At 50.9% G+C, this 14,753-nt stretch overlaps 1 protein-coding gene across 5 annotated transcripts; it reads right to left on the reverse strand.

Moving 5' to 3' along the window:
- Positions 1–2,843: 2,843 nt before the first annotated feature.
- TFE3 (transcription factor binding to IGHM enhancer 3) lies at positions 2,844–13,829 on the reverse strand. Of its 5 annotated transcripts, none has more exons than XM_055564109.1 (10): positions 13,432–13,829; positions 11,034–11,147; positions 9,783–10,080; positions 8,880–9,125; positions 8,700–8,804; positions 7,175–7,292; positions 6,748–6,804; positions 6,502–6,577; positions 5,389–5,536; positions 2,844–4,675 (listed from the first exon to the last, which is right to left on the reverse strand). In XM_055564109.1, exons 1-10 carry the CDS (start codon positions 13,545–13,547, stop codon positions 4,232–4,234), a joined length of 1,722 nt encoding a protein of 573 aa, XP_055420084.1. In that variant the 5' UTR covers positions 13,548–13,829; the 3' UTR covers positions 2,844–4,231. The 5 variants fall into 5 exon arrangements, with proteins under 5 accessions (XP_055420084.1, XP_055420086.1, XP_055420085.1 ...); XM_055564111.1 differs by adding an exon at positions 11,384–11,454 and having other exon boundaries at positions 8,700–9,125; positions 9,783–10,061; XM_055564110.1 differs by adding an exon at positions 11,384–11,454 and having other exon boundaries at positions 8,700–9,125.
- Positions 13,830–14,753: the final 924 nt, after the last annotated feature.

Genomic DNA, 14,753 nt, shown 5'->3' on the forward strand with positions numbered 1-14,753 from the left:
CCCAAATCCTGTCTTTTGTGTTATTGTTATATATGCTATATCTACATACATTCTAAATGTCACAATTCAACTTGATCCTTTTGAAGCATGTTTTTAGCATATTTTGGAGAAGATCTATAGTAACCCTTACTCTAGAGCTGAAGTGGCATGGTCTTAAGGCATGGTCTTTCTGGAGTGTCTGTTTCTCACTGGGGTATTGGGTAAAGAGTCTCCACTCAGGCTGGTCAAAATCTCTGTCTCCCAGGAATGTGCAAGCATCCATTCAGTTCATGTAAGCCCAGGACTGATCTTTGCTTGGTCTCGCAGTGCCTCACTCTAAACCTGCACAGCCTAGCATTTGGTCAAAGACCTAAAGCAATGCCTATGATAATTTCTGAAAGTCTGACTTTACAAAGCTCTTTTATCTCCAGTACCATGCCTGCTAATCCTAAGGTCTGAAATCTGATCTCTTCCACCCAGCTCAGCTATATTGCTATTTTCTTCCTAGGCTCCACTTCCCTCCAAGCAGGGTCCTGAACCTGACCCAGGCAGAAAGAATGTACAGTCTAGGCTCACTCTGTGCCTACCTTCAAGTTTTGCCCGCTAATTTTAGCATTTAGCTGTGGATCCAGTCCAGAGTAATTATTATTGTGGTATTCTAGTGGTAATTTTCCATTTCTCTCATTCCTTCTATATTTATTATTTGGAAATCTTATGCAAGGAAGAGTTGTCCCATCTCCAGCATTTATTTACTTATACAATCATATCACTGATTTATATAAGTATAGAATCATGGATATTTAGTTTTTGGACTATAATACAGCACTATTGTTATTTTTTTGCTGCTCAGATTGTTCTACCTTTGGCTGTTGGGAGTTCTTTCAGATTGGCTCCCGCATCTTTATGACACAGTCTCATTTTTTTTTTAGGTTCCTTCTTACTTTTCTGGCACTGCACAATGCTCCAGGCTTGTCTTGTTAAATTTCTGTTCATCAGCCTTAAAATCAGGCATTTCTCCAAGGAGCCCATGTTCCTTTTATTGGAGCGTGGCACTTAGAAACCAAGATCTGGGTACTAGATGTGCTTGTTACCTCTGGCATAGTGCAACGCCTTCTCAATGGGCAGACAGAGAAACCGTCAGAGGAGACCACGAAAACATGACAGCTCAACCCAGTGTGGTAGGGAGCTTCTAAGACAGCCCCCCAGTGGTCCTACTGATATTCATGATCTTGTGTAATCCTCTCCCTTGAGTAATTTGCTTCTAACCAACAGAATGCCCTAACGGTGAGGGGATGTCACTTCCATATTGGATTACAAGAGATTGTAACTTCCGTTTTGCTAGCGGACTCTTCTAACGTTGACTTTGATGAAGCAAACTACGTATGTTGTGAGCTGCCTCATGGGAGGAAAGGCACACATGGTAAGGACTGAGGGCACCTCCAGCTGACAGCCAACAAGGAACTGAGGCCCTCAGTTTAACAGGCTGCAGAAAACTGAGGTCTGGCCCAAACCATATTAGCATGAAGATTCTTTTCCAGTCCCCCTTTCAGATGAGCCCTCAGTCCTGCCCACACCTCCCCTGACTGCACTCTTGTGACAGCCACTGGAGTAGAGGACCCAGCTAAGCCAGCCTGGATTCCTGACCTGCAAAAACTGGGAGATAATGAATGCATGATTTTTTAGCCACTAAGATTGTGGTCATTTGTTACACAGAGAGAGATAGCAAATAGAGTATCCTTACTTGAATCCTAGAACAGGAAAAAGACATTTGTGAAAAAACCAGTGAAATCCAAATAGTCTGGACTTCCTAGTACTGTGCCAATGTGATTTTCCTAGCCTTAAGAAATGTGCCATGGTTATTAAAGCTGTTAACGTTAGGGGGAGCTGGATTATAGCTATTGAGAACTCTCTCTCTTTGCCACACTTCTGTAAATCTGAATTATTCCAGAATACAAACTTAAAAAAAACCATTTCTGGGTGTTATGTTATCTTTGTAAAATAAATAGAATATAGCAAATTTGAGGAGAAAAAAAGCTATCAGAGAACTACCATTCTGGTGGTAGAGGCTCAGCAACGAGGTTCTAGGACTCACAGTATGTTAAGCTAGAAAGGTGCAAGGCAGTGTGGTAGTCAGTCTGACTGGGGAAACACAGGACCAGGCTGGGTCCCAGTGCTCAGGGGTCAATGTTGGATGGGGGTGACACAGGAGGCAGCCTGATACCTGTCCTGGGAGTCAGTTAGGTTGAGAAATCCCAAGAGTATTTTTTCCCAACCTAAGATACTTGTGTCTTCACTTCCATTTAAATCCGCCCCCCCCCCCAATGTCAACATCTGTTCCAAAACCAAGTTGTCTGCTTATTCCTCTACCTTTACGGTTTTTGTCTTTGCCATTTTCACCATCTGGAATACTTCTACTGTTTTCCAGTAGATATCATCATATATTTTTGTTTCAAAAGTGAACTTGCAAGAAAATCTCTTTTGGCTCGTCTGTCCTCCGTGACATTTTTCAAACCAGAGCCCTCACTTACCTAACTTTACCATTAAGCTCTTCATCCATTTACCAGTTGTGTATCTTCAGATAGTTCTTAAATTCTTAATCTGTGTTTCTTAAAACATGAAATAGGAATTGGAACCAGTACTATCTTGATAAAAATTCCTTAGAACAATAAATTGGGTACAACATTGCAACCAGCTGCCAGGCAGATAGTTGAGGACTGATTTTGTTTGTACATTGTTTTCCTCCAGCCCCTCTACCTAAATTCTTTTATTCATCCTCTCAAATCTGTTTCTTCCAAGAACCTTTCTCCCTCCTGGCCTTCATGAGCCATGCTCACTCCACAGACAAAAACAAGGACAGGAGACTCTTTGCCAAAGTTAAAAGCGCATCAAACACGCCTAGCATTTATTAATCACAAACTTACAAACCCCTCAGAACACCCTCCTCGGGGCATGGCCCCAACAATTCAAAGCTGACAACCTTGGGTATATGTGTGGGAGGGATGGGGATGAGCAGGGAGTGTCTCTTGATAACTCTGAAATGGGGAGGATTTCTCCAAATGGAGAACTGGGTGGAGGCCAGAGGTTGGGGGTGACTTAGCTTCTGAGTAGGGGGTGGGAGTCAAAAAATCAGATAAACAGAAGAGTGGGTATGTATGCTTTTGCAATCCTCCCCCTATGCCTCTGTCTTGGTGGGATAGGCTTCCACTTGTTCCCGGGCTGGGGAACTCCCTGGAAAGGTCCCTTCCTTCATCCTGTTCCTCTACATGTTGAAAAAGAACACTGTGGTGCTGATTGTGTAAAACTGGACCAAGTACTCCCTAATCTCCATCACCTCTCCAGTCTACCGCTGAAAGGAACAAAACAACACTCTGCCTAAGGGTGCGGGGTCTAACTCTCACTCACTGCTGATCTAGGTCTGGAATGTCAACCCACAAGATTTCAAGATCTGCCCCCTTCTTCAAGGGCAAGGCCAGCTTAAAGCCCTCTTAGGTTAGATCAAGTTGGTCCCAGGTTAAGATGGGGTGGGGGGGGGGCTCGGGGGGAGCTTAAGTACCACTCCTCCCTGCAGTATGGAATGCTAGATGGGATATTGCTAAGAGACAAAGACTGTGATGTCCACAAAGCTGCCTGATCTTACTGACTCCTCCACACCTGAAATACCTGCGCTGAGTTGTTCCTATAGGGAAGGGGCAGGGCCTGAGTCCTCCATTGTTACAAGGCCAGGACTGAGTTCCCAGGTGAAGCGGCTGGCTCTAATCCTCACTTCTGCTCCTTGCCTGGGCAGGGCAGGATTCACAGGGGAAGGGACAGGGCTTAAACACTTAAGCTGGGACAGCCATCATTTTGACTCCTCTTCCTTCCCAGGATGGACTAGACTGGTGGTTCCAAGAGAGGGGATGGAGCAGTATCCAGACACCTCTTTATCCCAGGAAACCAGCTAGGACAGTCCCTAGGGGCCAGGGGCCAACCTCATCCCATTTCTTTCCCTCACCTGGGCAAGGGCGGGTGCCACGGGACAAGGTCAGGCTGTGATCTGCAGGAGACAGGCCCTGATGTCCCTACCTTCTCCATGCCTGAACACCTGCACTGGCCTTTCCTGTGGGGAAGAGGTGGGGCCTCATCAAGTCTCCTTTTCCCCGGGGTACACCTGGACAGGGCAGTCTCATGGAAAGGTGGGGGAAAAGGTGGGGCCTCATCCTGACAGGTCCTCCCTTCCTGGGTGGGGAAGTCCCAGGGGAGGGGTGAGGCGTGATCAGGACTCCTCTTCCATGCTGAAGCTGCTGCGGCGACTGCTGGCCTTGGAGACTGCGGGGGATACTGAAGAAAGCAGGGGATCAGAGGCAGCTCGCAGTGGGGACAGGGTGCCCCCTGACAGTCCCCCCACCACCCCCTCCTCCTCCTCCATCAGAATGTCCTCCAGCCCCAGATGGAAGGGGTCCCCCAGATCCCCCAGGTGGTCGCTGGGAAAGTGCAGGTCCAGAAGTGCATCTGAGGGTGGTGGTGGCGGCTGCTGATGGGGAGCACTTTGGGCAAGGCCCCCTGTTGCATGAAAAATTGCTGTGCCTGGCCTGCCTTCCTCTTCAACATCCAGCTGCTCTGGCTTGAGACTGTCAGAGGCTGAAGTTGCAGCCAGCGAGAGCAGCCCTGGGGTGGGAGGCACCGGCAGACCATGGATCTGGGCCTGCAGCTCCAGCTCCTGCAAAACATAGGTGGGGGCGGTGTGGGACAAGATGGGGTTCAGAGGTCCTTCAGAGGCAGGGGATTTAAGAGTTAAAAGGGTAGGCTGCCTAGGTTCAAATTCAGCCTCTGCCACTCACTAGTTGCATAACTTTAGGCAAGTTGCTTACCATCTGTCTCTGAGCCTGAGAGTCCCAATCCATAAAATGGATATAATAATGGTCCCTGTCTCACAGGATTGTTGTATTAACTTAGTAAATGGAGAGAAAGCTCTTGTCACAGTTCATGGCACAAGATAAACACCATATCTGTTAGCCAATATTCATTATTATTCTTGTTAATGTTATGACTAATCTTCCCAGGTGGCGATAGTGGTAAAGAACCCACCTGCTAATGCAGGAGACATAAGATATGGGTTCGATCCCTGGGTGGGGAAGATCCCCTGGAGGGCATGGCAACCCACTCCAGTATTCTTGCCTGGAGAATCCCATGGACAGAAGAGCCTGGAGGGCTACAGTCCATGGAGTCAGAGCCGGACATGACTGAAGCAACTTAGCACTAGCACAATGTTATGATCACTGCTTATGATCGTCATCATCATCAACATGTGAGTCAGGAAGCCTGGGGATCCCCCAAATATGCCCAGAGGGGAAATCCTGGCTTGTTCTCCCTCTGCTTCTGCCTCAGGAAGCCCCCCACCCCCACCTCTGCTACTGCCTCCTCCTTCCAGACCTGGATTCGGAGCTGCAGGCTGCGGTTGGCTTGCTCCAGGGATCGCTGCCGGCTCTCCAGGTCTTTGGAGCGCTGTTGCTCCTTCTGCAACTTGCGGATGTAATCCACGGAGGCTTTTAGGATGGTGCCCTTGTTCCAGCGCATTTCCCTGTGGAGCCCGAGGGGGAAGAAAGAAGGGAATGCTGGGAAAGAAGGGAATGGAGTCTCTCCGGAGCTGAAAGGGGCACTACAGCAGGTAGATGGAGCACCCAGCCACATGCCTGGAACTTGAAGTGTAGGCCCATCAAGGGTATGGCGTGCTCAGATGAAAACCACCTGCCTGGAACCCTCCAATGATGCCCCATCACACTCCAAACCCAGGAGACTCCCTGACCTGATCCCTTACTGCTTCTCTTATCGACCCCCTCTGATTCATCTCCCTGCAGCCACATTTGCTTTTCAATGCTCCTAGAACATGGAAAATCATTCCCACATCAGGGCCTCCAGTTCAGTTCTGCCCTCCACCTTGAGCTCTCTTTTTCCCTAGACACCTAGATGGCTCCAGCCTCACCTACTCAGGCTCTTTATTCAAATGTTTCCTCACCAGCTGAGGCCTGCCCTGTCCCCACCCTCCTCACCCCAAACTGTGACCTTCCCAACATTCCCCCCTTCTTCCTTCCATATTTCATTCCTTTCTACCACACTCATCATAACCACCAGATTTATTTATCTTGTTTGCTGTCTGCCCCCACTAAAACATCAGTTCCATGAGGTCGGGGACTTGTGTGTGTTTTGTGCCCTCTGGTATCCTCAGGGCCTAGCATGGTACCTGGCACAAAGCAGAAGCAGCTGAATACATTTCTTGAGTAAATAAAAGAAGTACTAAATAAGCAGAAAACTCATGCAGGGGTTAGATGAGGTACATGGACCATGTCATGCACCTAAATTTAGATTGGGACATGGTGAGGGGCTGCCACCCTGCTCAGAGTGAGGGAAGCTGGGTGAGAAAAAGGCACATGAGTAGGACTGCCTGGGTGGTTCCCATTTAGGGCAGGCCCACCCGGGAATGACTTTCAGGGAGTGGGGCCCCTATCCCACCTTCCACTGGCCCTGGGGTTCCCAGCCCAGACTCACGGGTCACTGGACTTGGGGATGAGGGTGCCCAACTCCTTGATCCTGTCGTTAATGTTGAATCGCCTGCGACGTTCAACTTGGAAGGCAAGGGAAAGAAAGAAGAGTCATCAATAGGCCGAGGAGGGAAGGAGAAAAACTGGGGAGTTGAGAGGCTGATGCAGGGAGAGCCCCACCCGCTCAAGGAAGGCTGGGCAGAGTGAAGCAGGGCTGCATGGCACGCAGCCAGGGGTACATGCTCCCACTCACTCAGGTTGTGATTGTCTTTCTTCTGCCGTTCCTTCAAAAGGGCCTTGGCCTCCGTCTCTGGAAGAGATGGGGTAGTGGTCAGGGCTTCTGGGCCCGGGAAAGGTGACAGACAATGGAGGGCAGCACATGTAGCCACTGGGGTAGGCTTTGGTGGGCGCAGGCAGGGGAAGTAACTACTTACAAAGTGCTATCCTTTTTACGATTTTTAAAGAAGCCATGGTGACAGGCTATTTGTTAGACCCAAGAGAAGAGGAAGCGGACTGAAAGCAGGACCATAGGCCATATGGCCAAAGGTGGCAAACAGCCCCCATTACTGTCTGTTTAAACCTTCTTCCCCTATAACCAGGCCTGACCTCCAGACCTGGTAGAAATGGGGCTTGCCCTGGGGTAAAGGATGATGGCATGGGGCCAAGACCCTGTTCCTTACCAGAGATCTCCCGTTTGATATTGGGCAGCTCAGCTGGACAGGAGTTGCTGACAGTGATGGCTGGCGTGGCTACGCCCTGATTATTGTACACATCAAGCAGATTCCCCGACACAGGCAGCTGTGGGCAGAGTGAGCAGAAAAACCATGGTTGGAACAGACCCCAGGCTTGGCCTCTTCTCCAAACCTAGTTCCTGACCCTCCACACACCCCAAAGATGGCCCCCCCCCAATGCAAGGATTGCCTGGCTCCATGTGGGAACCCTTCCTTCTCCATCAAGGGAATTTCATACGGTGACTCACAGGGAGGACAGGGTCAAGGGGTCCTACCCTGCTTTGCAGGGGGACTGGACCCTGCCTGGCCTGTTCATGGTGACCCCATTGCCCCTCCAATCCCCTGGAGACTTCTGAAGCTTCTCTCCCAAACCCCAGGGCTGGCTCTGAAGAGAAGTGCCAGAAAACCACCCTTCTCAGGTCTTTATCAGCTCCAATGCAACATTTCAGCCCCTCCTAGCATGACATTCCAATTCAGCATTCTTGAAACACTCCAACCCAGTCTTCTCAGACCTTGGGAAATTGTCATGGCAATATTTCACCCCAAATCTGGCCTTCTGGAAAGTTCCCCAGCCCAATCTCCAGTCTTTTGCTGTGATTGCATTGCATCACATTACATACAATCTCCAGCTGCTATTCACCAAGGTCCTGACTCTAACATCTTGTACATTCTGATCTCGGGATTTCTAGGGCAAGAAACTAATCCATAAGCGATCAGTCCCACCTCTTGATGAGTTTTCATTTCTTGAAACCCCCTCACTAGTCCACTGGATCTGTCTAATATAAATCCCAATCTTTAGCTATTGTCCAAATCAATGAAAAATTCTGATAAATTGATACCATTTTTACACGCGTTTCTATCCTCTTGATGAGCTGGAAAGAAGTAAAGCTATAACCACTTGCTATGTCCCAAAGCGAGTTATGGGACTCTTGGAATGTTCAAAACCAGAATGTTATAGTTCACTGGTACATCTCTTACTCTAGAAAGCTTTATCCAATCTTTACAAGGACCCAGCCTCTTGGCACAGTTCACTGTAAGAGATGTGGTACGTTCTAATTACTTCAAGGTCCAAGTACATCAAATCTGGCTACCTTTGGCATATCATGTTCCAATCACTTCATGGTCTGTGTATGTCCTCTTGATCTGAATATCTTAATACATTCAAAATGCTACAAGAGTCCTCCTCTTCTTTTTTCTCACAGTGAAGCTTGAGTGCTTTGGTATACCCTAATATGTCCATAAAGTTCCCACTGTGTATGTATCAAAATCTACAAAGTCAACTTGTTTGTGCAGTCCAACGTGGCCCCAGGGCACTGATGTGCCCCGTTCTTATCATCCAGCCCCCACACTCTATCTCAGTACAATTCAACGTGAGAATCTCTTATATGTAGCCAGCTTGGGTGTACGTAAGCTATCCCTCAGGGACAGAGACACACACAAATTTTTAGACCAACCTCCCCTCTTAGGGCCTTACTGTGCTAGGGAGCTGCAGCCCCGTGTTGCCTCCAGGCAGATAGCTGAGCATCTCATCATTGTAACTGGACTCCAAGCTAATGATCTCATCGATGACATCGTCAATCTGGGAGAAATACAGAGGAGCATTAGAAGAAGCTGGGGTAGGGGGAACATGTGAGGGTCGTCTGCAGCCACTCACCTCCTTCTCTGAGCTAGACCCGATGGTGAGCAGCGCCATGGGGCTGTTGGGAGCACTGCTGGTGGGGCCAGGAGCGTGGGCAGCCTCGGGGGTGGGGAGCGGCTGGGCACTAGCACCCCCTGGTGGTGGGGTGAGGGCCTGGGAAGCCAGCTTGGGCCCAAGTGTGGTGGACAGGTACTGTTTCACCTGCTGTCGGCGCGCCTGCTGTAGATGATAGCGTGTTGGGTTCTCCAGATGGGTCTGCACCTGTGGAATAAAAGGGAGACAGGGTAGGAGGGAACAAGGCAGAACAGGGCTCAGAAAGAGCAACTCTGAGCTCCAGTTTGCCTCCCAGAAGTCATCTGTTTCTAGCCTCAGGATGGCAAGCCAGGCCCAGAATCTGAGAACCCTCCCCCAACCCCCAAACACTGGTAACTCTCCCCTAGGACCCAAACTCCCTCTCTCAGAGAGCCTGCACAGCCCCCCAAGATCTACCCAAGGCTGGCAGACTCCTTCAGCTTCTGGAGCAGCTTGTCACAGTCCCCAAGACTCCCCACGTCTGCAAAGTCTCTGACCCCGCTTAACAAACCTGGGAACCACACACATGGCTTCCCAAGACACTCCAATGCCAAAGAACTCCTAATGCATCGCCAGACACAAAGTGCTTCCTACTGAGTCACTTCACAGACTCCAGGGCACTCGTGCACCTCCATGGGCCACCAAGACATCCTATGGCCCCCAAGAACCCCTCACAACTCCACGGGAACACCTTGGAAACCCAAAGCACAGTGGGACACTAGCACAGCCCGCTTTTACCAGTACCTGAGACCCTCTTTTAGAGCCCCTAGGACCTCACCCCAAAGCCACCAGGGCCAATCCTCAGTCACCAGGAGCCCCTCCCAGGGCCTCTGGATGTGGCCTTACCTTGAGCACCTCCCTGGGCACCTGAGCTGGGGGAGGACGACCCAGTGTGTGGCCCCCAGCAGAGACGCCAACCACAGAGATGGCGGGAGAGGCAGGTGCAGGACTAGGGAAGGAAGAGGCCTGTTCCCGACGCTCACGCCTCTCCTGTTCCTGGGCCTGGGCCCTCATTAGCTGCTGCCGCAGCAAGACCCGTGATGAAGACGACGACGACATGGCAGGGGTCCTGGAGCCCTCGGCAGAAGATGATGCAGACAGTGTAGCTGGGGTGGCTGGTGTGGCCTGCAGTGATATTGGGAGGCTGTGGAATGGGAAATACGGGTCCACAGGTAAGCTAAAAGTCTCAGCTCCCAGCCTAAGGAGTCACAGGGGGAGGGAGCAGACAGAAGAACCTGGCCTGTTCTCCACCTCCAGAGGCCACAACATAGAGGGGAGATACAGGAACCAGACCCAGTCGCCACACTCAGGGCTCACAGTCTGCTGGGGCAACTTTAGCCCTCAGTCCTTAGGGTGAAGCCAGGACTGGGGCCTGTTCATATATTGAGCTGAGATACCACTGTTCAGCTCTGGGAGCGATTTAAAGAAGAGCTGAAAGAAACAGAATTAAGACTGTGGCACAGAAGGCTCCTAAGCTCTATTTCGGGCTGGACATACTCCCTGATCTCCTGGGGGTGGGCATCAGGCTTCCGGGCAACCGAAAGCCCTTCTTCTTCCCTGCTTGGGCCTCTGGTCCCAGGAGCTAGTCAGTCTTGAAAAGGAGATTTCACAATCCTCTCTTCCTGCCCCTCTTCCAGGTCCCCTCCCCTCTCTTAGAGCCCAGGCCCATGACTCAGCACATTTCGACTTGCAAGCTTGGGGGGAAAGAAGACACCAGCAGGGGTTCTTAAAGGGCGAGGGGAGTGAATTCGTGGAGTTATGAGGAAGGACGACCAGGGATTTGGGGAACGGCTCCACCCACTTGGGGGCTGGACTTAAGCATGCCACGCCCCAGGTCTGGGAACTCCAGGCACGCGCAATTTCTATCTATGAATGGATGAGCAGGTGGGACGGGAGGAAGCAGAGGACATTTTGTCTGAGATACTGGAATCCTAGTTTGGCCTCCTGCTTTTTACATGCTCTTTCTGGCTTTTAATTTTACTCTCTGAAAAGTTTAGGCTGGTGAGAGAATGGGCTGGGCTGGCACTGAGACCTCTGCCCATCAAGAGGGGATGGAGGTGCCTGAGGAATCGGGAGGGGAAGTCAGAGGAGACATACCTTGAGCGTAGCGATAGGGGTGGGCTTTTGAGCTCGTAGAAGCTGTCAGGATCAAGGACGTTTTCTAACTCGATGTCAGCAACAATCCCGGACTCCGGAAGCAAAGAGTTCAGGCTGAGGGTGGGGAAAAGGCAGGGGTAATGGTCAGTGATTTTATGCAGACATCATTCCCCTAAGACAGACAGAGACACATACACACACGCACAGAGAGAGAGAGAGAGACAGAACAGAAGCACACACCAGGAGAGAGGAGAACCGAGTGTAGCCTTCGCGTTCCGCCACTTTGCTAAAACCACCACCATGAATTCCCAGGTCTTCTTCCCTCCCCGCTCTCTTTTGCTCCGTGTTACCCATAGTTCCTTAAGATTCAAAATAATAAGCCTGGATCCCAGCTCCTCGATCTAACAATCACGTGTACAACCTGGGTTTCAGGAAAATAGAAATGAAGAATTTAGGAGTGACAATTCACTTTGAGGGATTCCTGACTCTGCATTCAGAGTTCACCCAGCCCCCACAGTCCCCCACTGTTTTCCTAGCTGCTGAAAGTGAGCCCACGTTGGTCCAAGTAGGGTCATCCCTCTGCAGAACAGTCTATTGTAACACAAACTGAATGCATCACAAAGAGAACTGGGGTAGCTGATTCACTTTACTGAAGGATCCACCACTTTGCAAATGAGCCCCACCGCCACCCCACCAACCTTGCCCCAGAGTTTGTGGGATGCGAATAGGCATCCAAAAACAAGATGCGAATAACAGACTCCCCTCGGTCCAACAATCTGTATTTAAAAGAGGGAGAATTTGGGCGGATGATCCGCTTTATATGAACATTTTTTTCTTGGTCAGAGGAGCCTGCCCAGCCCTCTCCAGTTTTTTGAATAAATCAAAACACAAACACACCTCCAATACCAAAACCCGCTGACACACAAAATGAGAAGCCACGAACACACCTCCCCTTCAACTAGTGCCACTACTGTGATGCTCTAAGTTGTTATAAAGACATCAGAAGATGGTTAATTGATTTATGGAAAGGCTCCTACTCAACCCTCCATGCTGGGTGCAAGACCCTAATGTATGAGGGACATTAACATATAGACAGATGGATATGCATCCTTGAATTTAGTCAAAGATTTAGAATCCTGAAATTGTCATTGACTTCACTTGACAAGAATTCTTGCCCCTCCCCAAGAATCTGTCTTCCTCCCTTTCCTCACCCACAGTTGGGGCCCTAAAACCACCCAGGAAGCCGGGAAGAGGAAGCTCAGGGAGCCGCTGAGCTCAGCACAATCCCAAGGCAGAAAGTATGCAAAGCCCCCTCCCATGCTCACACATCCATTGCACAGAAGTTGGAAGAGGTGGGCACTAGGGCTGGGATAGGCAGGGTATACACAAAGAGGGCTGGGGCTTCCAGGCCCTCTGATGGAAGTGAGGCTAAGATGTCAGAGAAGATCCACCTAGGCAAGGATGGTGCAATTGGTGCTCATTCGAGCTCTAGGGTCAGATTCAAGATTGTCTCCAGGGCTGGAGAGACAGTCTGGAAAGGTAAGATTTAAAAAAAAAAAAAAACACACAAAAACTGTCTGTGTGTGTGTAGGGGTTGAAAAGGGCTGGCTGAGAGACTAGGGCAGGCAGTAGTAGGAACAAGACCCTCCTCTGGATTCCGAAATAAGGTCTGAGGCCTTCTCTGAGATAAGAGGTGGCACCATCTCCATTGCCTGTCTGTCTCCCATTTGAGCCCCTATAGGGGTGTTGGGAAGACGGCTCTTCCACTACCCAGCTGGATGGGTGGGCAGGTGAGGGGATTATTCTGATCAAGTCTTGACTAATGTTGCTTTTCTTGTTCACTCACACACTCACAAGGATGGTTCCACGCAGTATATTCGAGATACCCCCAAATCCCTTTAGAGTCATGTTATCCTCAAACACAGCCTCCAGCAACCAGCCACTGGGAGTCATCAAGCTCCCAAGACGGTACATCTCTCTTCCAGGAGCCCTTCCCAGAGGGAAAAAGTCCCTTCAAATCAGTGAGTGCCTCACCTCAGAGTGTCCCCTCATACCCGACTCAAAGACCCCAAATTCAGCCTCTAGTCAGAGTCTCAGTACTCAAAGCTCAGCAACCTTAGACTAGTTTCTGGACACAACAGAATCAGCCCCTGTTAGACCTAGTCAAGAGGCCACCCAAATCTGAACCAGGCCTCCCTTAATGCACTTCCAAGACTCCTTTAAGCTTCAGTTCAAGCAAGCCACCGCCAGATTCCTTAAGTGCCCCCCCAAGTCGGGCGCCCAGACGTCCTCCAAGTCTAGCCCAAGGGCCTCCAATCACAGTCTTTGGCCCCCGCTGCCCCAAGATTAGGCCCCCAGGAACCCCAGTTAGCACTACCGGCCCCAGGCGGCCCCGCACCTGAGCAGCTGGGCTGAGTCGGCCGGCCTGCGGTCCTCCAACAACAGGAACACGGCTCGAGGGCCCTCCGCGCTGGCCTCTACGCCGTCCCGAGCTGGCTCGGCCGCATGAGACATGACGCCCGGCCCCGGGTGAGCCCTGCAAGGCCGGTCGGGCCTCGGCCCGGTCCCCCTAACAAATTAAGAGTCCCCTCCCCCGCTCGCCACCGCCTCCTCCGCTAAGCCATGGAGAGAGCTCTGCGCGGGCGGACGGCGTCGGGGAGATGGGATGGGCCGTGAGTCATCCCCCGCCCAGAACGGACCAACAACCCCCTCAACCTAACCCCGGACGACCGCCCTCTTCCCCCTCCTCCTCGGGTTGGGGAAACTCCACAGGAAGTGACCGAACCGCGGATAGACTGATAGCCGGGCCACGCCCTCCGAGTGAGGCGACCAATCATTGAGGGGTGATTCAAGAGCCCGCCCTAAGCTATGCCTATAAACTGCGAGAGAGCTAGGTTCTGCCGGCCCTGATTCCGAGAAGGGGCCACGCCCTCAGAGACAGAGGCAAATCAATGAGAGGTAATTTGATTGAGGCACGCCTTCTCTTCGCAAATTATCCCTCCGCAAGATATTAAGCCGCGCCTTGGGTCCTCTGCGCCTGCGTACTGATGGCCTGTCTGCGCGCGAAGCGTCTCCAGGCTACGCTTCTACCTGCGGAAGCGCGCCCCCTCTAGGCCAATCTTCGTAATGCTGCTGCTGCTAAGTCGCTTCAGTCGAGTCCGACTCTGTGCGACCCCATAGACCGCAGCCCACCAGGCTCCCCCGTCCCTGGGATTCTCCAGGCAAGAACACTGGAGTGGGTTGCCATTTCTTTCGTAATATTTGTTGCCTAAACCGTGCTGCCACCTTGATCTAGCGTTGCCTCCTCAGCCAAAGCCATAGCCTTGAGGCCTTGTTTTGTCAGTAAGTCGTGTTCGATTCTTTTGCGACCCTATGGACTGTAGCCTGCCAGGCTCCTCTGTCCATGAGATTTTCCACGCAGGAATACTGGAGTGGGTTTCCATTCCCTTCTCCAGGCATCTTCCCGACCCAGGGATCGAACCAAAGCCTCCTACATTGGCAGTCAGATTCTTTACCACTGAGCCACCAGGGAAGCCCTATCCTTGAGGCCTAGGCAGCTGTAATACATTGCCTGGAGGTGCACACCAGAAACCTCACCCTTTTGGTACCTAAAGTCCAGCTGCCCAGGTGGTCTTCCTAGAAGCCCTCCACCTACTGTATGTCATTTAGAGCGGTTGCTGTTATTTGGTTGTTGTGCTACCCAGTAGGTGCTTAGTAAAT

The sequence above is a fragment of the Bubalus kerabau genome, chromosome X, assembly GCF_029407905.1.
Source record: "Bubalus kerabau isolate K-KA32 ecotype Philippines breed swamp buffalo chromosome X, PCC_UOA_SB_1v2, whole genome shotgun sequence".
NCBI lineage: Eukaryota > Metazoa > Chordata > Mammalia > Artiodactyla > Bovidae > Bubalus > Bubalus kerabau.